Source organism: Balearica regulorum, chromosome 1 (assembly GCF_011004875.1).
Source record: "Balearica regulorum gibbericeps isolate bBalReg1 chromosome 1, bBalReg1.pri, whole genome shotgun sequence".
NCBI lineage: Eukaryota > Metazoa > Chordata > Aves > Gruiformes > Gruidae > Balearica > Balearica regulorum.
The window spans coordinates 201,084,053-201,107,471 of NC_046184.1; the positions used below are offsets into that span (position 1 = coordinate 201,084,053).

General features: G+C 42.9%; 1 protein-coding gene across 4 annotated transcripts; it reads left to right on the top strand.

Annotated features, from left to right (window-relative positions):
* The first annotated feature begins 1,668 nt into the window (after positions 1 to 1,668).
* Positions 1,669 to 22,713, top strand: SLC35F2 (solute carrier family 35 member F2). 4 transcript variants are annotated; one of them, XM_075742267.1, is made up of 9 exons: positions 1,759 to 1,951; positions 2,691 to 2,825; positions 8,301 to 8,476; positions 9,024 to 9,151; positions 14,585 to 14,744; positions 16,438 to 16,594; positions 17,404 to 17,456; positions 18,133 to 18,287; positions 21,367 to 22,713. In XM_075742267.1, the coding sequence occupies exons 2-9, from the start codon at positions 2,758 to 2,760 to the stop codon at positions 21,583 to 21,585; spliced, it is 1,116 nt and encodes a 371-aa protein (XP_075598382.1). In that variant the 5' UTR covers positions 1,759 to 1,951; positions 2,691 to 2,757; the 3' UTR covers positions 21,586 to 22,713. The 4 variants fall into 4 exon arrangements, with proteins under 4 accessions (XP_075598384.1, XP_075598382.1, XP_075598383.1 ...); XM_075742269.1 differs by lacking the exon at positions 2,691 to 2,825 and having other exon boundaries at positions 1,669 to 1,951; XM_075742268.1 differs by lacking the exons at positions 1,759 to 1,951; positions 2,691 to 2,825 and adding an exon at positions 4,068 to 7,070.
* The last annotated feature ends 706 nt before the right edge of the window (positions 22,714 to 23,419 follow it).

Consider the following 23,419-nt stretch of genomic DNA (forward strand, 5'->3'; position numbering starts at 1 on the left):
TATCAGTGTTATTTCCTTTTATCACCTAATCAAACTTCTCATTTTCTTAGCAGGAGAAACAGCCTGACAGAACACACTGAAATGAAACTGTTTAACAAAAAGGAGTTGAAAGCAGATGGAGATACGAGAGCTAGGTCTGTGTCTCATTTGTTATGGTTATGCTAATTCTTTTATTTGTTCTCAACTCAAAAGTAATTCTTTTACAAAAGCAGCAAAAAGAGCTATGCTGTTACTTTTGGGTCATCCTTCAACCATTTCTAGAAGATAACCAGCTATAAGAAATATTTAGATTCTTAGCTCCTTTCAGTCATACTTCCAAATAGTTTGAAATTTAGATACACATTTTGAATAGGAAGAATCCATTTTTAAAGAATTCTACAAATGTATTGCTAATCGTTCTTTTCAACAGTTTTTGAAGTCAAAAAAAGAGGTAGATGCCTACTAGTCTAGAGGCCTATTAAGCATCCAAATACATACCACATACTGATAAACTATAGCCACTCCCTGGGATTTCATTCACCCCGGGAAGGACACAGTATCCAGGGAAATTTGTTACTTTTGCAGAGCACTGGGAACAGAGGTTTCATGTCTGAAAGAGGCTGCCCAGCCTCAGATGCCCACACTCCCAAGTTTCACTGGTGAGGCAGCACAAGGGAGCAGTAACACCAATCCTGGCTGAACGGAGGGTGTCTCCGGAGCAGGGCAGCCAGCCGGCACACGCTCCAGGCACCCGTGTCCCTTTGCTGTGACACGAGGCGACGTCAGGGGCTGACAAAACTCCAGAAACACACAGCCATGGCCACACTTGGGGCGAACCCTGAATAGCAGGAAAAGCAGGAGTAGCTGAACACGAAGTCAGGTTTAGATGTCTCAGATATCTCTGCACTCATGGCCATGCTGTCCATAAGCCATAAAAATTTGCTGAGACAGCAAAGTTTATCATACTCTGAAACGAACTTAGTCCCCGAAGTGTAACAAAGGGCACTTTTAAAAATTGTTGTTGCTGTTGTTTGGGGTTTTCTAAACCTTTTTTTTTTTTAATTTAAGAAATTAAATTAAAAAGAGGTCCCTGTCCATTTAAACTTATTACTTTGTTTCATGTTTTCACAGTACACAGTTACCCCTCTGGGACTGCAATCCTCCTGCAGCTGAGCAGCTCTGGTGTAAAGCCCCAGCCTGGCAGTGGCTTCTGGTGTGAGGCTGCTGCAGCCTACCTGTAGCAAAGAATTCTAAGAGCTGAGCTTAAATGAAGACAAAAAGCACCAAAGACACAATTCTCCGTCTTTGAAGAGTCGGCAACAGATTGCAGGTAAAGGACAAATAAAATTAAAGGTGAAGATAATAGTACCCGTAGCAGAGCACCAGGCTGGGGCTGCTGCCGGGAAGCCCCGCAGGTTGCCTGGGGTGGAGAGCAGGAATATGAACTTCGCCTTGGTGCTTCGCTGCTCTTCCGTTCTCACCTGCACCCAGCGGGTAGAAGTAAAGGAAACCCGTGGAGAGGATTTGGGGCTTGCTAAGGGGAAGGAACCCGTAGAGCACCCCCGGGCAGGCAGCAGAGCTCCGTCCCCTTGCTCTAGGACGAGCCATGCCCCCTGGGGGCGGCCCCTCGGCGGGCACAAAGCTCGGATCGGCAGCCACCAGCAAAGCTCTGTTCCGCGGTCCCGGTGGTGCCGCGGCCGCTCCTCCCTCCCTTCTACGGAGCGCCGCCCGCCGCCTCCGCAGCGCCCTGTGGCCCTGCCTCCCCCACTCCCTCCTTCTTGGCGGGCGCAGGGCCGGGGCAGCGCCGCGGCATGGAGGCAGCCGCTGCCGGGGCGCCGCCGCCCGGTGCTGCTGCTGCTGCTGCTGCTGCTGCTGCGGCGGCCGCTGCGCCCGAGGTCGAGACGTCGCCCGGGGCTGCCGCTGCCCCTCCGCGCCGGCTGCTGGCGCTGCTCGGGGCCAAGCTCTGCACCTGGTGAGTCCCCGGCCGCGGCCCCCCTCGGGCTCCACGTGGAGCCGGGCAGCGCCAGCCTCCCTGCTCGCCCGCTCCTGCGGCCGGGGCGGCGGAGGGCCGTGCCTCTGGCCGGGGTCGCGCTCCGCCGGAGGAAGGGAAGGGGGAAACAATCTTCTGTGCTCGACGCGTTGGCCGATAACGCGGTCAGGATGCGGTGGCTTATCTGTGCCGCCGGGAGAAGCCATGCGGTGCCCAGCCCGCAGCCAGCGCCGCCGTGGGGCACCCGCCGCGGGGGGTCACACGCCTGGGTGCGGGCCCGGGGTTAGCGCTGGGAGCGGGGCGTGGGGCCGAGCAGAGCTGTGATCCTTCGGGCGAGCCTTTAAAGCCACCACCGTGGCAGAGGGGGGGGATCGGTGGGGTGCCGGCGGCAGCTAGGAGAGTTTAGGCTTGCCCTTATGGAGGGAGGGCTGCGCGAGCAGGGCGGTCTGTACCGGGGCCGCTGTGGAAGCCCAGCTGAGCTACAGCTGCTGTGGTGTGAGGGTGTGAAGAGTCACTTCAGCTAAGATAAGCGTAGAATTAGCGAATGATGTATTTGATTTTGTTAAACTAAGAGTGCAATCTCACGTATGCACACATGCACTTGATGTATGTTTTCTAGTGATTCTGTCTTAAGATATTTCTATTTTCCTATTTTTTCTGTACTTCTGTCAATTTCCTGTTTTTCTTTACTTCTGTCTGGTCTATAATCTTTCATTAACAGGTCATGGAGATCAGAGAAAATAACAGAAGAAAATAGTTAAGATGAGGTGTGGAGTCCAGAAAGAGCAATGTCCCCTTTCCCTTCTTCGTTGAATCAGCTTAGGACAGAGACCTGTTCAAGTATATCACTTAAAATGTGAGCCCTGGTTAAGCATGGAAAACTTGGTGGAAAAATCTGCCCAGTTGTGCAGGCATTGCATGTGTCCCAAAGCTGTTACTTGCCAGGTGCTGCCTTAGTGAGAGCATAACTACCTCTTCTGACTTCCAGCTCCACTTACAGACTTAGTTTCCATCTGGAAAAAAAATAAATCCCTGTTTAAAAGGCTTTTTGGGGGCTCTAGATTTGGTTTGTAATAACTATTGCATCAGATACCCTGGGCTGACAAACAGGAGGTGCTGGCTCTCCTGCCAGCCTCGCGCTTGTGAGCTGGACTCTGGCGACTGGGCTGCATGGAGGTGTGTCCTGGCCAAGCAGAGCCGTGTTCCAGATGGCAAAGCCTGCCTTTCTCTGTTGTTTATAAGTTTTTCTCTTTTCGTTCCTCCTGCCTGTCAGGAATGCCCAAAAAGACAAGGTAGGAACCTATTGAACTGTTCAGTAACCTCACCTGTGCTTGAACTTTTGCCAAAATGTTGCCAGAGGGCCATGCTAAGTGAGTCTGTTGATGGTACTTGAAAGAAAATAAAGACCTCTCATTGAGGTTTGCAAAGTCTTGTCTGAGATACTGAATTTATCCCCCCCCCCCCCCCCAGGTGTTTGGAGGCTCAGCCACTTCAGTTTTCTTAGAGGCCTGAGTCATAGGGAGGTTTAATACTTGCATGTAATAAGCTAGATATTTTTTTTTTAGTAAAACCAGTAGAAAGTATGTTTTCTGGTTCTTGAAACAAAACAAGTCTTTATTTTCTGTTTCTTACCTTTTACAAATTAAATTGCCATCCAGAGGGACCTTAACAGGTTTGAGAGGTGGGCCCATGTGAACCTGATGAAGTTCAACAAGGCCAAGTGCAAGGTCCTGCACAGTGGTCAGCGCAATCCCAAGCACAACTACAGGCTGGGTGAGGAATGGATTGAGAGCAGCCCTGAAGAGAAGGACTTGGGGATGTTGGTGGATGAGAAGCTCAATATGAGCCAGCAATGTGCGTTTGCAGCCCAGAAGGCCAACCGTGTCCTGGGTGGCATCAAAAGAAGCATGGCCAGCAGGTCGAGGGAGGTGATCCTGCCCCTCTACTCCACTCTTGTGAGACTCCACCTGGAGTACTGCGTCCAGCTCTGGGGGCCCCAGTACAAGACATGGAGCTGTTGGAGCGAGTCCAGAGGAGGCCACAAAGCTGATCAGAGGGCTGGAGCACCTCTCCTGTGAGGACAGGCTGAGAGAGTTGGGGTTGTTCAGCCTGGAGAAGAGAAGGCTCAGGGGAGACCTTACAGCAGCCTTCCAGTACCTGAAGGGGCCTACAGGAAAGCTGGAGAGGGACCCTTTACAAGGGCATGGAGTGATAGGACAAGGGGTAATGGCCTTGAGCTGAAAGAGGGCGGATTTAGATCAGATATTAGGAAGAAATTGTTTACTGTGAGGATGGTGAAGCACTGGAACAGGTTGCCCAGAGAAGCTGTGGATGCCCCCTCCCTGGAAGTGTGCAAGGCCAGGTTGGATGGGGCTTTGGGAGGTGTGTCTCTGCCCATGGTAGGGGGGGTTGGAACTAGATGATCTTTGAGGTCCCTTCCAACCTAAACCATTCTATGATTCTGTGATAAATTGACCTCAGTTTCAAAGCAGAACACTGAAACACTAACTTTTGAAAATGTTAGTTCTTAAAAATATTTTTTTCCTGTCCCGAGCTATCTGCTAGTCATGTTGGAATATGGCTTCTGTATGAACCTTCATTTTCTTTTAACTACTCACATGAAAATGTGAGATTATTCAAATCAGATGGTCTCCCCCCCATTCAGGAAGGGTTCAGTAGTTAAAGCTGAAGTGCAAGTAAACTGTCTATGTGAAGAGTGTTGCCAGGCTTTGCCTGTTAGTGTTTAACTGGTGGCATAAATAAATTTAATTTTTTGAAAAGCTGTATTTCTAGTGGAGGATGTCCCTGCCCGTAGCAGGGGGGTTGGAACTAGATGATCTTTGAGGTCCCTTCCAACCCAAACCATTCTATGATTCTATGATTTATTTGCATGAAAAAAAATCACATTAAAATTACAGGATTTATTAAAATAGTAGCCAATAAAATTGTTAACTATGGGCTTATTAGATTTTCTTTAACTTCCTCAGATAGAGACTGATTGTATTTTATTATCTTGGGGGGTATTTTTCTTCTGCATTTCACATGGAGCCAAAGAAAGGCAGCCTGACTTTCTCATAATGTCAAGAGCTGCACATTGTTGAGCATTAGCTTTAGACCAGTTTGTGTCAAACTTTCATGTTCTAAAAAATCCCAAAATGACTCCTAGTTTTACGCATAGCCATAGATATAGCTGGCTAAGATACGGTGGCTGAAGGGAGAGGGGGAATAAGTGTTTGGTAGCCAACTACCAAACAGTAAAAACCAACAAACACCCACCCCCCCCACCCCAAAACTGTAGAACTAAAGGGCATTTCAGACCATTTACCTTGCATCATCTGAGAGGCCAAAGTGATTTAGTCCTTACCAATGCATTAAAAAAAAAAAAAAAAGCAGAGAGGATCAAGTTCTGGCATGGAAAAGTTAATAATTAATATATTTCAAAAAATGATGATAAATTATTAATAAGAAAATCATGGTCATCGATGCTCATGTCAGTACTGGAATGAATGGAAACTCATGTCTTTGAAGCATTTTCTTACAAGAAATTGTCTTGCAAAATGAAACCAATAAGATTTAAAGCTTACTCTCAAGTTTTACAGAGAGTAAACCACTTTTTGTAATTACCTATGGGAATTTAGTAGGCACTGAAATAATAAGGCTCTTGAGCTGACATTGAATGAGGGGCATCTTACTCTGTTCAAACCGTGTTGAGCACAGCGCATTACACTGGGAACATGGTGTCACCTTTGCAATTGGAAGAAATTCATTCTGATGCCTTAGCAAATGGTGCAAGGGGAAACCATTGCTGCATCCTGCTGAGGCTGCACCTGGTGATGGTGGGCGGTCAGAGCAAGAGGCTGTTATTTTACATGCAGCCGAGAAAGTTGCCAGAAATGTAGTGTTTTGGGATTCACAGAGAACATTTATTGAGGGCAGCCTTCCGCTGTCAGTGAACAATGTCTTTATGTGGCCCTTTTGATCTTAACATTTTGAATCTGATCGGTACAGGGAAGAAAAAAATCCCTGAATTAAAATCGAGAAGAATAAAGAAGGGAATGAGGCAGGATGAAGCCTGCTTGCCTTGTCAGGTGCCTTCGGTACCATCGAAGTAAATACTGTAGGAGTGCTGAGACATACATTAACTAAATAGCAATGATTGCTGGTGCAGTAACCACTAAGCAAACAATTCTGTAGATTTTGGACCTGTGTCTCTTCCCATATGCAAAAACGCAAGAAGATAATTCCCAAGATACTTTAAACTGGAGAAACTTAGTCATTAGGGAAGCTGAGGATCAGCGTAGTGAGGTTATTCCACTGTAAGAGGACAACCAGGTCTTTCGTGGTTTTAATAAATGATATAACAAAAGTGAGGTAGCTTCAAAGTTTTGGTGTTGTTGGGGGTTTTTTCATAGAAATACATATATGTATATAAAAACATGTATGTATTTTATAGAACTGTTTACAGTTAATGTTGTGCTACAAAGTAGCCATGATAAATTTCTGGCTGAACCATGATCTCTGTTGGTTATTTCAACATTCAAAATGTTAGAAATGACAGTGTTTGTTCTTTCACGTTCCGGAAAGAGTTATTCACATGAGGCTGGATAGGACCTTACAAGATTGTCACATGATATATGAATACTTACAATGTTGATGTGCACCGTTGCTGGGATTGGCAAGGCAAGCTGTAGCAAAACATGGGGCTCAAATCTCTTGGAAGTGCAACATGGCTGGACTTTGCAGAGATTTGCTGTCTCATCAAAATGGACTTGGAGAGAAAAATGTGCCTAGGAGCATTTTTAAAGTCAGAAGAACTTTGGTGTCAGGCTGAATTGAAAATGAGATTCATGCGGCTGTAATAGAATCCGTGCAAAGACGATGTCTCCCTTCCAAAAGGAGAGGGATTGCCTGTATGACCGTAGTTGGCTTCAGCACCATGAACACACCCTTCTCATTGCCCAACAGCTGAATTGCACGGCATAGCTGGGTGAGCTGGTACGTTAGTCACCCACCTTGGGAAGCAACCGGTGTTACTGTCAGGTGGTGTGCCTGGCACGTGGGCGCCCTGCCCCAAATCACCAGGGAGAGACATGGACAAAGGGTAGGTGCAGAATCCTAATGGGATGCTTTCTTCCTTGCTTGGAGTAGGAACAAATGAATCAGCTGTGCAGACAGTGAAATTCTCATCAGTGGTCTTCAGTGTAAACAAATGAGATGTGCTGTCTGTACAGGTCTGCAAAGTTCACAACACTGAGCCTCTCTTACTGTGTATTGTGAGTATGCCGGCAGAGACGAGGCGGAGACAGAAATCTGCATAGCTCCACTGGCAGGAAACACAGCGAGCCAAAAGATACACAGCAATTCGTGCCTGCTTCTGTTTGTCTAGGAACATCTGGAATAGTTCACAGCCACTTTATATTAGGTGAAGAATTGCCACTAAAAGAGCATGAGCTTTCCCCCCCACCCCCAGCTGTGGGTTGGACTCAAAAGGCATAGTAAACACTAACAAGATCTTTGGCCAAGATGTATTCTTACCTCCATCCTCAATTACAGCAGGATGTGATGGAACATAGCAGAAAAAATCCACAATAGGTATTAATTATTATCATTCTTATTATAAGAAAGAATTTTTTTTTACAGTGAGAACAATTAATCACTGGAACAACCTCCCCAGGGATGTGGTGGAGTCCCCGTTGCTGGAGATTTTCAAGATGTGACTGGACAGGGTGCTGGATAATCTCATCCAGGCTCCCTTTCCCACCCATGAAAGATTGCACCAGATGACTGTTTGAAGTCCTTCTGACCGGGGCTCTTCTATGATTTTATGGTTAATGCTTTTGTATTTCCTTAGCACAGCTCAGCTTAGGGTCTCAGCTCACTTTCAAAGACTCAGGTCTTGGAAGAGCCTGAAGGTATTTGTGCCTTATCTCCATGTTGCAGATTTCTGTTACCCAAGGTCAGAACAGGACTCAGTGGAGGACGAAGGATTTAACTCAAAATCCCTCTTGATGAGAATAGATCCTGCCATAGGTTTGAGCCTGCCCAGGTGAGCTGCTTGAAGAGCCTTTCAAATTATTGCAGTCTCCATCGCTGGTGGTTTGAACTGGCCTCACTTTTTATATGGCTGTCACGAGGTTAGACTGGATCTTCTGTGTAGACAAAACCGTGCTTACCAGTAAATCAGAACAATATTGGTAGGGAGTAGAAAAAGAATAAAGTGTCAATCTAAAAAATGGCAAAATGGCATTCTCCCTGTACAACTAGCAAATATTTTTTAAAAAAACGTGAATGTTTAGTTCTAAACTTACTATGTTGTCTTTTGTATTCACAGGCATATTTTGAAAACGGTAGTTCTGGGCCAGATGCTATCCTTGTTTATCTGTGGGACTGCAGTTACAAGCCAGTACCTAGCAGAACAGTACCAAGTGAATACTCCAATGTTTCAAAGTTTTATCAACTATTCTTTGCTTCTTCTAGTTTATACAACAATGCTGGCATTTAGGACTGGTATGTGAAATATGGGATGGGAGATTCTGGTTCATATTTTTCTCTGCTACGTTTTCCTTTCAGATTTTGAAACTAAAGAACTTAATACTCGTTCTAGTTTTTTAAAGTTCTTGTTGAAATTCCTGCCTTGTAATAACACGTGAAAATGAATTTCATGGGTTAAATGTGCATTTAATTTGATTCTATTTCATATCTGTTTAAAATTATGTGCTCTTTGGTTTCAAGTTGTATGTTCCATTAGGGAAAATAGGCTTTGTTGTAACAAGCTTCTTTACCAAAGGCTATTTAATATTCCTCCTATTCGTATTAATTTATTCTTTCAACAACTCTGGTCTTGTCAGTTTTTAACTCATGTGGAAGAATTTCTGTGCTTTTCACCATTTGCATTGTCTCCTCCCAGGCTCCATTTTGCTGTTATGGTATCTTTCTTAAGCAGGGGCAACCAAAATCAAACATCTCCATTTTATTTATGCTTCTAAAAAAACAAGATTCCTGTGCCACATTTGGTTGGAAAGAAATATATTGATTGCTGCTTTCTTCTAAACAGGCAGTGACAGTCTTTGGCAAATTTTAAAACAGAGGTGGTGGAAGTATATTTTTTTGGGACTGGCCGATGTTGAAGCCAATTACACGATTGTAAAAGCCTACCAATACACGACCCTCACAAGTGTGCAGGTAAGGACTGATCTCTTTTTGAACTGTTGCTTTTATTACAGTTTTGGACCGGTTTCTGAAATGAGATTCATAGGACAGACATGGAAGCTATTTAAGCCTGAAAAAACTTTCCAATATCTATTTTCTCTCTGCAGTACAGAGAAGAGCATCCTGCCTCATAAGTAACATTTCCAGGAAGCAGAGAAAATTGGCTGGTATTACCCAGTGCCAGCTCTTGAGTTGAACTCTAATTATTTTGATAGAAAGCACTTCTAAGAGTTTGCTGACAGCCACTCAGGTTTTTTTCCTGACAAAGTAAAGATTTAGGAACAGATAACACTCACTCAGCACAGGTTCTTGCTGATGAGGGTGACGCAGATCTCTTGCCTAGTCCTAGCAGCTGTGGGAGGCATTGTGAGACGTAACCCCACGTGTGAGGACATACTGGTAGTTAGCCAGTGTTGCTGACTATGCATTGAGGGGTCAAGCCTATGGCTTTTGGATGTGGCACTTCAATTCAGGCCCCTTTCTGGAAGAGATGGAAAGAAGGGCTGCGTGCCAGTAAACATCCTCTGCAACAGCAGTGCTTGGTGCTGCGTCGCTGCACTATGATAAATCTTGTGTTCCAAAATAGTTCTACGAGCAGGAGGGCTAAGGCTGCAGTTTCTTTGTCACCCTACACAGACATAAGCTGCTGGAAAAGCTCCTGCCTCCAACTGCATGCTCCTGAGCTTGCATGGCCAAATCCCTGGAGCAAACTGGCTCAGGGCACTGATCAAAGTCAGAGTAAACCCTGCCTTTGGCTGGACTATTGGCGAGCTGTGTCAGGCCCAAGTTAGCTCACTGTGTGGCTCCACAGCTGCTGCTGGAACAAGGGAGGGGACGGTGCAGAACCAAGGAGGGAGTGTGTCCGGGGCCATGCCAACCTACGCCTGCTCTTATCGGTGGTGGATCTATGGCTGGGGTCATGGCCCCACTTACCTGAACAGAGAAATAATGTACCATACAGAATTGGCTGTTAGTTGGAAAGGAGTGCTTAGGTGTCAGTGTTTTACAGAGTCAAAGTAACAAGGGTTAATATTTAAAAGAATTACCTGTAAAGCAATAAACTCCTGTGGTCTGGGATCCCTTTAGAGAACTGCAGTAACTTTTCTTTGCGCTACCAAAGACCAGTAACACATGCCTGCTGGATTATTATTGTCACATTTCCACTTCATACTTACATGTTAAGACTCATTAGGCCTTTAATTTCCTGATAAATAATGTCTAAGAAATCAGAGCTTTAGGAGTGACACGTTTCAGTCTCAAGATCAAATTAAGCTTGAGACTTGATTTAGACGCTATTTGATCGTATAATTTACAGCTGAAAAAGCCAGGACTTTGATCCAAGTTCTCAGTAATAGTAAAGCTATTCCCATGATTTCTTTCATAGAAATTAAGAAAGAATAGATAGATTGTCCTGTCTGGTTGCCCAACTCAAGCATTTGCTGAACCTTTTTCCCATGTGGTAACCTTCAGGCTGATGCTGCTTTGCGTCAGTTCAGGAACTGCAAATTTGTTGTAACTGCCTGTTGCCGCAAGGGTTCTTGCACATTCTTCCAGGGCACCAGTTTCTCACCACTGTCAGAAATGAGATACAGGACAAAACTTTTCTGATTTGCTCTGTGATTTGCTCTAGCGCAAGGTGTGTGCTATCCGTCAGTAGCAAGCAGTTCTGCAGCTACATCAGAGCCCGTGGTTCAGAGCACTCAGGCTGATGGCCTGGCTGTGAGTGGATGCCCAGGGAGCATAAGAGCAACGCAGGAGTATGTGGCACCTTCCCGAGTACAGGGTAATCACTGTTAAAATGCTGGCTGGCTGGCTGGAGCTTCAGCTCAGCCCTATGAAACTTATCTTCAAAGGTATGTTTTCTCAGCTCAGCAAGGAACTTCCATGTATTTTCTCACACATGCACACAAAAGCAAAACTGGTTTTCCTTTAGTTATCAAATACTAGCATTGCACGGAAGAGGTTGGGAGATTTTTAAGGAGATAACATGGGGATAGCAGCTCTCATTTCCCTGTAAATAAAGAAAAAGACTTTGGGTCCACAACTGCAACTCTTTCCGTTCATCTGTGGCTTCAGCAGCGCCAGTGAGACTTTTCACTGCCACTGTCCTGTCTTGTGGCAGGACTCGACTGTGCTGCTGTTTGACCACATATTTCATAGCAAAAAACCCAAGCAGCATAGCTGTGGTTTCATGTTGTTAACATATTATTGGGCACAATTAGCATTTGCTCTGTAGATAATTCAGATGGAGGGCATTTTATAGGCAGCTATTGACAGAATATCAGCTGATGGAAGAGTGTTAACCTCACTAGGAGAAAATGCAAGATGAGCCCCTGGGGCTCAGCTGGAGGCTGCCCGAAGGGAGCCGTGCGGTGGAAGCAAGCAGGATGAGCTGTTGAGCTTTCTTGCTCACAAAGCTGTCTGGAGCTGGCAATTATAAGCAAACCAATGACCTCCAACAGTCTATGATAATTTATTAACCATGTTATTAAAACGTCCTTTAATAATTTACTAACCCTACCTTTAAAACCTCCTGCAAACAGCGTGGCCAAAGCCTGGGTTGAGTCAAAACATTTGTAAATCAAATCATCAGGCTATCTGGTTTTTCCCTTGTAAAAATACAGGCTAGAATAAGTTGACGCTCTACTGGCAATAGAAATCAGTACTTCAGTACTGCTGTAAATCTCATACAACCTGAATAAAAACACTTTATTCTTTTGGATAGTTCCATTGGCACAATTCATTGCAATGTTACATCTGCTTTGCACCTCTTTGATCTTGATCCTGTATAGAAGAGAGCATTTTCCACAAAGAGCTCTGTAACTTAGTAGATGAAGGGAAGGCAAGATCCAGTAGTTGGAAATCAGATTTCTTCTGTCTGTAATTGAGGATAATTGTCCCCTGGAATAGATTACCAGGGTGTGTTCTTTATCATTTGGTGCCTGTGTGTCCTGGCTGCAAGTCCTCTAACGAGGATGCTATAGCTCTACAGTATGTTATTGGTCTGGATGCAGCAATTCCCCATCCAGTATTACTGAAAAAGCTTCTGGCTCATTATGTACTACTCCCACACATCCTAATTAAGAATTTTTTTAAAAAGGATTTTCTTCCACTCTTTCTGTTTGGGTTAAAAAAAACTGCTTGGAGGTTGGAAAGCTACGTGGTAACATCTCAATTAATGGGGAAGTGAAAACTTATTAGTAGAAGAGACATCTACTACTAGGGGTTAAAGATTTGCTTTCTAATGTTTGTAATATTTCTTGTTGTTTGATACTAGTCAAAACAGTCAAATTTGGAAGAAATGATAGGTTTTTCTTGAGCCTAGACTAAACTTAAGATAGAGAAGAAGGCTTGTGACTAGACAGAAACTCACAGCATGATATTTTTCAGTAGAGCAAAGTTGAATTGAAATATATGGTATCTCATATTAGGAGTTGTGTGGTTGTAATGTCTCATAATACAGCCTAGGCAAGTGCTTTTGCACTTTACAAACAGTCTATATAAACTGGACAAGGTGGAGGCAATCCAAGGAGTGAAACCAAATAGATGGAAGGATTAGAGGCACTGTTAGGATTTAATCTGTAGTAACTCCTCTTAATGCTAAGCTTGTAAGACTTTAATATGTGGAGTTATGAACAAATAAAACAAGAAATACCATGAAAATCTTACAAGTTCAGTTAAAATCCTTGGGGACGATGGCTGAACTAATGGAAGCCAGCACAGCAGAAGACTGCAGGGGTGCACTTAGGCAGGCAGAGGTTGGCAATGAACATTAAGGACCAAGGACTCTTGTCTTGATTGTAATGAAGGAGGGTAGATTTAGATTAGATATGAGGAAGAAATTCTTCACTGTGAGGGTGGTGAGGCAGTGAACAGGTTGCCCAGTGAAGTTGTGGGTGCCCCCTCCCTGGAAGTGTGCAAGGCCAGGTTGGATGGGGCTTTGGGCAACCTGGTCTAGTGGAGGGTGTCCCTGCCCATGGCAGGGGGATTGGAATTAGATGATCTAAAGATCCCTTCCAACCCAACCCATTCTGTGATTATGTCCCAGTCCTATTGACCTGGACTTAAAACTTTGTAGGGACTTCAAGAGGCCAAGTTCTAAGGGCTGAGATTCAAGAGTAATTTTTCAGCAGCCTTTGGAAGGCTGACTATATGTTCTGCTGTAGGCTGTTCCTTTATGTAGTTTCATGACAGTCTACTGAGGCAGGTCAGAAAACACACCTTTTTGCCTCCAGGCAAATTCAGAAACAAAGTCTGTTTTGTTGAATTAAATATTAAACCAATTATGATTAGCTCAATGTTCTTGGTATTATTTGGTTATCCTAGAATATTATGCCCATTTTATGCTGCAGCATATTTTTCTGTATTGAGTACACAGCTAACTCTTGGTATTTTCTGGAGAATGGGTAGAAGATGGGTGGGTCTAACAGCAAGGCAAAGATGTGCAGGATTTTAGGAACACACAGAAGGGATAATGAAGAAAGGAAAGAGAAGTCTGTGTCACTGCATGTCATGGAGTACAGACACCCTTGAAACCTAGCTAGTAAGTCTGCTCAGGGCAGTGTCTGCAAACACATCTGAAGTGCTTCAAAACTCCAGCTGCCTTGTGTGTCTCTGCTGCTGGGGCATGGGTGAGTTAGAGTGGGCTACTGGCTTCTGACTAATTGAGAGTCAGCTCTAACAGAGAAAATGGATTGATGGCTTGTACATGCTTGTGTGGGAAGCTGGAAGATTGGGAAGGTGACTTGAGGACAGCTGTTCTTCCCTTCCTATCTTCCTTCTATCAGTTTTGCATATGGCTTCCAGCACATGTACCATTTTTTTTTTCAGTAGGATCTGATTGGGGTTAAAAAAAAAATTAAAACCAAAACTACAAGGTCAGATTCTTGTCCTATTCAGGTCAATGTAAAATCAGATCACTTGTATCCTTTAATAGTTCCAAATTTTTACTTTGTGTACATGGAGCCCCAAACTCTAATTACAGATTTGAGGAGGGGTGAAAAGATGAGCTAGACAAAACCTGCTGGGGAGAAAAGGAAATGTGGATAAAACCACCTCCTTGTATTGGTGTCAAGGTCAGCAACGTGGTTTCAGAGCAGCATCCTAGCATTCGTTTGTGAAGCTGCAAAGATTTATTAGATCCATCATTAGAAGAGTTTCTAGATCAGTGCCTTCCTCCCAGGAGAGAGCGGACCCCCGTCCCAGCTCCTCCTTCACTTGCAAAATGCTTTTCATGGCAAACTGTGGGTCTCGCCCCTCTTTTGAACGAATCCAGTGGAGTTGCTTTATGGCTTTCATTAACAGCTGGTAGTGACGGAAAGTAAAATCGCGTACATTTGTTTTCAGGATAGCGCAATCCGCGTTTGGGGCACGTTTCTAATTCAAACCATTTCTCTGTACACACAGCTGCTGGACTGTTTCGGGATTCCTGTGCTGATGGCTTTGTCGTGGTTCATTCTCCGTGCAAGATACAGGCTGATCCATTTTATTGCTGTTGCTGTCTGTTTGCTGGGTGTAGGAACAATGGTGGGTGCAGATATTTTGGCAGGAAGGCAGGACAGCGAAGGTAAGGAGCTGTTTGTTGTGGCGGGGGAAGAGCAAAGAGACGGTTCTTGTGGCGGGCTAACTTGTAAAAGCAAAGAGGAACAAATGCAGGGGGAGTGGATAGAGTTTTATTTTAAAAAAGCAAAGCAGAAGGCACGCTGCTATTTGTATTTCTTGTCCAAGAAAGTAGTGGCCAAGGAGATGCTGATTTTATAGGGAGCTGTGGAATTTCTTTGCTTGGAGATTTGGATTATTTCTTCCACTTTAAAGGAGAAACACTTCTGTTAAGCTTAAATTTTGCTGCTGTTTATCTGACCTGATGACAGGCCTCATTCCTGAAAGCTCGTTCACTTTTACTAATCATGCAAGATGGTCTAATAAAAGATGCTGCCTCTCCCTGCAGACCTTGTCTTGCTTACACTGTATCAGCCTGCTGGCAGCCAGACTTCTCCGATTTGCAGTTTTCTGTGAGCACAAATAGCAAATAAAAAGTTACTTAAGAGCAGGCTGACTTCTCTGAGTTATCTTTGGCAGACCCGACAGAAATAGTCCACATATCCCCAGGGCCCACAGCCCGCAGCCTGGAAAGCAGGGGCTTACGATGGAGAGCAAGAGGAGACGTGGGCAGGATGCCGGGATTGCTGGGACCTCTGGGAGGGAGGGTGGGCTCTGGGGACCAGGATTCAGCTGGGTGCAGATAAGGGCAGATCACGTCTTCTCTATGAATTATGCCTAAATCAACTCATATCATAACAATCTTATTTTGAATAAGAATTTTGAATTTTCAGAGCGAGTGGTTATAGGGCAAAGTAATTTTCCGGGGGAGAGGAATGGGGTGTTACCTTCTTCAGGCAGCATAGAGATAAGCGTGCCTTGCATTATTTTGAGGCCTTGCTGTAGGTAAGATATCAAGACAAACTGAGGTTTAGCTTTAATGCTATGTGGTACAAGTATCTCAGTCCTGAGGGAGAAAAATCTTTCACTGAGACTTTAAGACAGTTGTGCTTTATTTGCTGACCTGGGTATCCTTGCTACTGCTTACCCTCATGTTTCAGACATATTTTCTTAGAGATTGCCAGCTGGCTCAGGGAAGGACATTTTAAATCAATTCAAGGATTTAAACAGCAGCAATCCTCTTGCTATTTAGCTGATGCATAATGACATTTACTTGATGAGTGATTGTATCATGGGGCATCCCATTTGCACAGCATAAATAAATCGCAGCAGGACACATGATACCACCCATCTGCAGTGCCCACTTAAGACCTGTCATAAACCTGAAGCTGAGTCCAGGTCCCGCTGAAATCAATAGACTGATTTTAGCAAGACTTGAATCAGGTCTTACTGCAAAAGCAGGGGCAATATTCAGAAAGGCGGAGAGCATCTCTGACCGGTGATTTTCTCAAGTCCCTACAGTGCCTGAGGTCAGCAGAAGTAGAATTGGACCAGACTATACAGCAGTGGCTTGGTTAGGATGAGATTTAAATGCCAGGTTTAACTCATCCCAGACTGTGCAGGGTGATGTGAGCAGGTAGCAGAGTCCGTGCTCAGACACCAGGCAACTCTTCTGGACACACAGGTGATGTTTCCTTTCCCCTGACGCTGGAAGGTGCTAGGAGGATAGAGATGTTAGAGATAAATTTGCTTGTTTTTTTAAGGAAAGTTAAAAAGTGTTTGCAGCATTACCCTTATTGTGGATTAATATTTCTGTACAGGTAGTGACGTGGTGATTGGAGATGTCTTAGTGCTTCTTGGTGCTTCTTTGTATGCCATTTCTAATGTGAGTGAGGAATACATTGTGAAAAATCTGAGCAGAGTGGAGTTTCTAGGAATGGTGGGCTTGTTTGGGACTATTATCAGCGGTCTACAGCTGTAAGGATCTAATATTTCTTTTAAAACTAATTAAGAATATTCTACAGATGATTGCTTGTCTACCATGAAATGATGATGTTGTTATTAAATTAATTCTTTGTTACGTCTGCATTTGGCCTATATGGGAGTCCTTCCACTTGAATTTTTTTTTGTTGCTGATCAGCATCCATTTTATATCCTTCTTACTTGCACTACTCTTACTACAGCAATTCTAAAGCTGAAATGCTGCAACTGAACACATATGATACTTGGCTGTATTTTTTATTTTGTTGATCTTCATGAGGACACTCAGTATGCTGAGGACTGTTCACAGGAATGTATTTCTTAATGGATTTTCTCTGTGGAAAAGTTTAGGAGATAATCGTTAGCAGGAGGTCTTCCGTATTAAACTTCATTTTAAAATGAAGCCTTGTATACTCTTACAAATAACCACGTTTGAGTAACAGGCCACATGCACTTAAGTCTATCTAATGAATTTCATGATCCTCATTTCTCATCATTATAGTTAATAATTTCCTCAAATGGTATATAAAGTAAAACTGAATCTCTGAAGGATGAAAAAGCCTGGGAAGAAGACATAAGAATTAAATAAAAATGCTCTTGACTTTCAGGCACTTTAATTTTCAGGTCTTTTTTCATGCTTGTTAGATGTTGGAGTTAGTGTCGTTCAATAAAATTTCAAACAAAAAATTAAGGGATTATAAATCAAAATGTTTCTTATATACATTCTCTAATTAAATTCTCTATTTGAGTATGATTTTTTTATTTGTTTCTTTTTTTACTGTATTATATCTTTTTTCTAACTCTAGAGCCATTGTGGAACATAGGGAGATAATGAGAATTCAATGGAACTGGAAAATTGGTATGTGTATGACAAAATGATGGGCATTTTTATAGAACACTGGAAATTGATAATCATTTAGACTTCGAATGTTGGGGTTTTCATTTTCTTTCTCTGGATATTAAACAGCATTGATATTATATTGTCACAAATTTATTTTTTGCAAACTTTGCATCTCAGCAAAGGGATAAGCTTTGCACGATTGAACATTAAGACCTTTGAGCTCAGGTTTTGCGTTTTACATATAACATGAAATAATTTTTCAAAATAAATTGAAATAAGTAAAAATTAAACCTGCTTAATTACAGACGTGTTTGGTGTTGGAACATCACAAGAACTTTTTTCTTTTGTCCTTCCTAAGTGAAAGACTGGAAAAATGGATTTTGTGACACATTTTGACCTCAACAGAACTGTATGTTATTAAGAAATGCGGCTCTAAATTTCTTCAGTCAGCTCTTAAGTTAACTAGGAAAGAATGAGAACTTTCTTGTATACATACAGTAATATTGGCAATACTGAGCAGTGTCAGAAAAGAAGTATTTCTTCCATGTTTTTCGTAAATTTACATTCCCATATCTTTTAGGAGATCTTATCCTTAAAGATAAAAATGCGTAGTTTTAAAGCATCTGAAGAATGTCGGTGTTCTTTAAAACCATTATTCTGTGCCTTAGGAGTAAATTGTTGTCTTGTTTTACAGTGTTACTGTTTACAGTCTTTGCCCTGTGTATGTTTGGGCTGTATAGCTTCATGCCAGTAGTGATTAAAGTTACCAGCGCAACCTCGGTCAACCTGGGTATTCTGACTGCGGATCTCTACAGTCTGTTCTTTGGGCTTTTCCTCTTTTTCTATAAGGTAAGTATCTTCATTCTCTCACTAGAATTTCAGTTACGTTTTTAGTCCAAAATTATAAATAATGCATAATGTTCTTAATATTCCCCTGAACAGTCGTTTGCACTTGTACGTTTCTACAGCTTGTATCGTTCATCATTGGCAGATGTCAATCGGGAGGAGTCATACTTAGTTAATTACACAGCATTGCATCATTAGGCAGATAGTGGTTTTCAAACAATTTCACACTTGATGGAATATGTTAGAGTTGATGTTAAGAGATAGTAAATAATTTCCCGAGGTGTTCAAATGGTAGAGTTCTTGCTGTAAGCCCTATGTTAGATTTGGTTCATCACTCCAAGTGCCCAAAGGGAAGGTTTGAACCTCCCTGTCCTGAAAGGCATTTGGTGTCCGAGAGTGGAGCAGTTTGGCTTCATTTCCAGAAATTAATAGTTTTTTTAGAAGTTTAATCTGTTCATTACCAACATCTTGGGATAAGAATCAGGTTCTCTCAGTGCTACTGCTAAGGAGAGACTAAAGAAATTGAAAGATAAATATATTATTCTGTGCACTGTCCAAAAGGCAGTTACTTTTATTACTCCCTACAATATTTTTGGTAATGTCTATTCAAACTAAATGACAGCGCTAAAAAGATTTCATTCCACCTTACGCTTTTCATCCAGAATCATTCGTGGGAACCTTGCTCGTTACAGCGATTGGAGTAATTGAGTCAGTCGCTCGGTGACTGGAAGGGCTTAGTCAGAAGCTTGTGAACTTTGCTTAAGAACTTAATTTGTATTATTCCATGTGGTTGCTTTCTCTTCAGCATTATGGAGAGCCAGAAGCTTTTAGGTCAGATTTGTTTCTGAAAATGAAGACCAATTTATTTTACAGCACAGAGGTCTCGTAATGGTGGGGTCCGACAGCAGCTAGATTTCCCTTTTCAAGTCTTTTAGCTCAGCTTTCCTCCCTGTTTTGGGTTCCAAAATTTGCTCCAAGCTATGAAGCATCCATTAACTATGGCTAAAAATGAATGTAGGAAGCGAACCATACTTACATTCTACCAGGCAGGACATTTCCTGGATTAAAAAAAGCGCCCTGAAGACAGGTATCTACAAACAAAAATGCAAGGAATTGCTCTGTATTCCCCATTAGTAGATGATATTTCACAGCAAGTCACTGTGGCTTGGCTGGGCTGCAGAGCGGAGCGAGCTGCGGAGAGCTCTGAATTGCTGTGGTCTACGCCTGCTCTGAAGCAGAAGCTGCACAACCATACAGCGGCTACAGCAGAGACCGGGCCCAGGAATTTATAAGTTTTGCCTTGTGCACAGTGTAATGCACTCAACTTTTCAGCCCCAACTATGAGTTTTGCATACCTGTTTTGAAGAGCTTTTTTTTTTTTTTCCTTTTACTCCATAGGAATCTTTACTGTGTTTGTTCCTAATAAGCTCGTTATATAGATACCTGTAATCCCTCAAGAGGTATTAAAAAAAAGCCTCCAAATGCTTTTGTTGTATAAACTCATATGGAAGGGAGCATACTGGAAATACAGACACTAGATGGAGTTACAGTCCTCCAGTAACATTTAAAGTAGTCTTTAGGCTTGATAGTGAGTATGGGATGTAAGCTGCACAGGTATGACTGAAATCAGTGTCTGAAGCAATGAAGTTGCTGCAATATTTGAAAAGAAGAAAAAAAAAAAAAAAGAAGCAAAAAAACCAGGACAAGACCACTGAGCCTGCTGTTACTGCGACTGCCCAGTCTCGCCTTCCAGCCACACGGTTGCGCGTGGCCTTAGGTTGCACTCCAGAGAGGTTGTGCAGTTGCCTTGATACAGACCCAAGCTCTGCCCGTTTGATGCGAATGGGTCAGTCAGGGGTGGGGCCACGGATGCTGCTGTTGCCTCCATCAGGACATCTTCAGAGCCTGGTGCTTCCTCCTGTGCAGAGCAAACCCTTGACTCCAAGCTCCTCCAGGCAAACAGCCAGCAAGGTGAGGAGTGAGGCCACTGTGTTTCAGTCGGCTTTTCCTTCTGCATGGTGCCATCCACGGGTTTCTGAGCCAAGTGACTACCAGCCAGGAATTGCAATGCCTTAATTGTAGATGCCTCAGTCTTCTTTGGATCAGAGTCCACTGTCCAGGTCCTACCATTCATTTCATCCAGCTCTGCTACTTGATAAACTAGAACGTATTTTTCAAGCACGCCTAAGGAAGCTAAGGAAGTTAGGGTATATTGACAGTCGAATGTAGGATGCACTATGTCCTTCATCCTACTGTTTAATCAGCACGGTTGGGCAAAGACAATACAGAGGATTTTAACAGATCTGCTGAAAAAATGTTCCTGGCTGTGGATAATGTGAACACTTTGTATTATTGAATCTGGTGTTAGGAAGCAAACATTTATTTTTCTGTCAAGGTGGATGAATCTCAGCAACTTTTGGACTTTGAACAGGCAAGTGAACGATAGTGAATCAAATGCCTGACGTGCCTCAGCAGTTCATACTCTTACCTCACACCACTCTAATGGAGCACAAACGCTGATCTTGTCAAAGGAGCCCCAGTCTCCCTCTCTTCAAGGACTTGCTGGGTGTAGAGAGGAAACCGGTTTTGGTCCAGTAATAGCATTTATCTAGCCCTGCGGATGGTTAAGAGAGTTGTGGAGAGAACCAGCTGCTCTGGTGACTTGCAGTAGGATGGAGATTCATCTTTTGCTGGGAGCTGAAATAGTTGGCTGTGCTGAAACAAAAATTCTCTAGGAAGTACAGTGCTTCAGCATTCATGTGTGTAAGCAACTATCCTTCAGTATCACCATATTTACAGCCATGTGATCTCTCTGTTAAGATTCTTGTATGTAGACCTAAGGAAACTCCCTGTCCAACAGTGTTGAGGATGAGATGCAGAGAAAACCAGCCAGCAGCTTGAACCTATCAGTGAATGGAGCTGTTGAATTTTGATTTTCAGACCTGAATACAGATCATGGTGATAATCTTCATAAAAATATTTTTTAAAAAGAAGGGTAGGTTTTGCATTTTTAAAACAAGGCAGCATTTGTGTCTTTTTACATGAGACAAGACTTAATGTGTTTCTTTCTTTCCTGTGCCAGTTTTCAGGTCTTTATATCCTGTCCTTTGTTATCATCATGGTGGGCTTCATCTTGTATTGTTCCACTCCAACTCGGACAGCAGAACCCACCGCTTTGCCCCAGCCAAGCAGCACTGGCTTGGACAATGCTGCGCTGAAACTTGAGGAGAACGACAGTGGAACTCCGGCCGTAACTGTACAGGTCACAGGAGAAGAGACTGTGGTGGTCAGCACTGATTAAAAAATTGGCAGCATTTCAAAACAGAGCTTTTTTTTTTTTTTTAACTGCCAAATTTCCCTCAAATATTAATCTGGAGAATTGTTCTACTGCCAAGGTATATGTCATGCTGTGCTGGTTTTAATGCACTGGATGGACTTTTAAGGCCAGATCCTCAATCAGTGAAACGGTATTGATTTAACCTTGCAGAAAATCTGGCCCATAGAAGAAGAGAAAGTAGTATTTATGTGGAGTCCCTGGCAAGTGAGAGACTGTTATTTTAAAATTCTTAATTAACTTAACAGCAAATGCTTGGGGGAAAATCTAAGCCAAAGCAAGCTCTTGGGTCACTAACTGGAGCAAATGTGTTTTATATTGTATTAGGGACCTAAATCTGCAAGATGCTATCTGGGGGCTTCATGGTTCCCACAACTCAGTACCCTCAAATAGCATCTTGCAAAAGGCACTCAGCTTCTCACAGGCTCTAGTTCTGCAAGCCGTATTACATACATACACCTTCCACGTGCTGATGGACTTCATTCCTCTGCTGGAGGATTTGCTGCTTACATTCCATCCAGATGTTCGTCTCTTCATATTACTGCACTCCCTGTCGCAGCTGGGGCTGCTACAAGTATTTTACGTTGAATTTTGTTAGTAAGAGAAGTTTCAAGATGTGTTTTTTGTAATCCCTTCTTTTTCTCTGTCAGTGCCCTGTTGTTTGGTACATTCCCACTAGGTGGAGAAGACAAAGTGAAGCCCTTGCTCTGTTCATTAAGGACTAAATGTGTTTTGGTTTTTTTTTTGGATGAGACAGCAAAAGGGTTTAAACTGAAAAGTGAACTTCTCCCTTAAATGGGAGACATTTCTGCAGGAAGATTTGAATAAAATTGGCATTTCTTAAATAAAAAGAAGCATCTTAGACAATCCTTGTTGCAACAATAATGACATAATCCCCAAAAGGTTAAGTGTTTTCGGTAGATTCATTGGCAGTTTCCCTTCCCCTCTTCATATTTACAGTAAATGATTAAAAAATACGAGGCTACAGTTTTAACATCAGTAAAACTATACTGGGATTTTATTTTATTTTTTTGTACAAACCTTCATAGCTCAGGTGTATGAAGTAACAAAAGAATAAAGTTTTCAGCAGCTGAAGAGTTGGCTCTTGGTTTGTGGGTTTTTTTTTAAGCTAGAATTTCTTTATTGCTCAAAATTATATTAATTGATTTTACTGACCAAATGATTCTTTTAATGGCTGAGCTTTGCCATAAGAAGTAAATATGACATTTTCTGAAGATACTGGTGATCAAATGACACAGATTGTTTTTGTGTACTTCTGGTGGAGTTTATTCAAGCAAAATAATTCAGCAAAAATCTTACCTGATTTTATTTAGCCATAGCAAAACAAATGTTCAGCAGATACTACAGCGTCAAACATTGCCTTTTGACTGAGTAGTTCATGCACAGAAGGGTGAAGAGGTGCTGATGTTTTGTGAAAAGCATTTGGGCCCAGTTATCTTTTGTTTTACCACTGGAGTTAGATTCAGGTCATGGATTAACACACCAGAACTGGCGCATCTATAGACATCTATACATCTAAAGCAGAATAAGCAGCTGGAGACCAGGTGGGTTAAGGAAGTCTGATGGCATTAGATACCTAAGAGAGGCCATCTGGATGAAGCTGTAGTTCTCCATACCAAATTTTAGTTGCCTACAACCTGGAGCTAAGGCCCACCCACTGTTACCTTTGTGATTAGTTAACTACGTGGAGTAATGAAGCAAACAGCAAGCAAATCTATAGGTGTTTGCACGTATTGGTGCATGATGAGATTCAGCTCCTAAATGGTGCTAGTTACGTATT

Bases quoted from the DNA above. Each gene is read 5' to 3' on its own strand.
- SLC35F2 (XM_075742269.1), top strand. From the start codon at position 1,791: ATGGAGGCAGCCGCTGCCGGGGCGCCGCCGCCCGGTGCTGCTGCTGCT. The intron at 1,952-8,300 runs GTGAGTCCCCGG...TTGTATTCACAG, and splicing joins GGGGCCAAGCTCTGCACCTG to GCATATTTTGAAAACGGTAG. The intron at 14,745-16,437 runs GTAAGGAGCTGT...ATTTCTGTACAG, and splicing joins AGGAAGGCAGGACAGCGAAG to GTAGTGACGTGGTGATTGGA.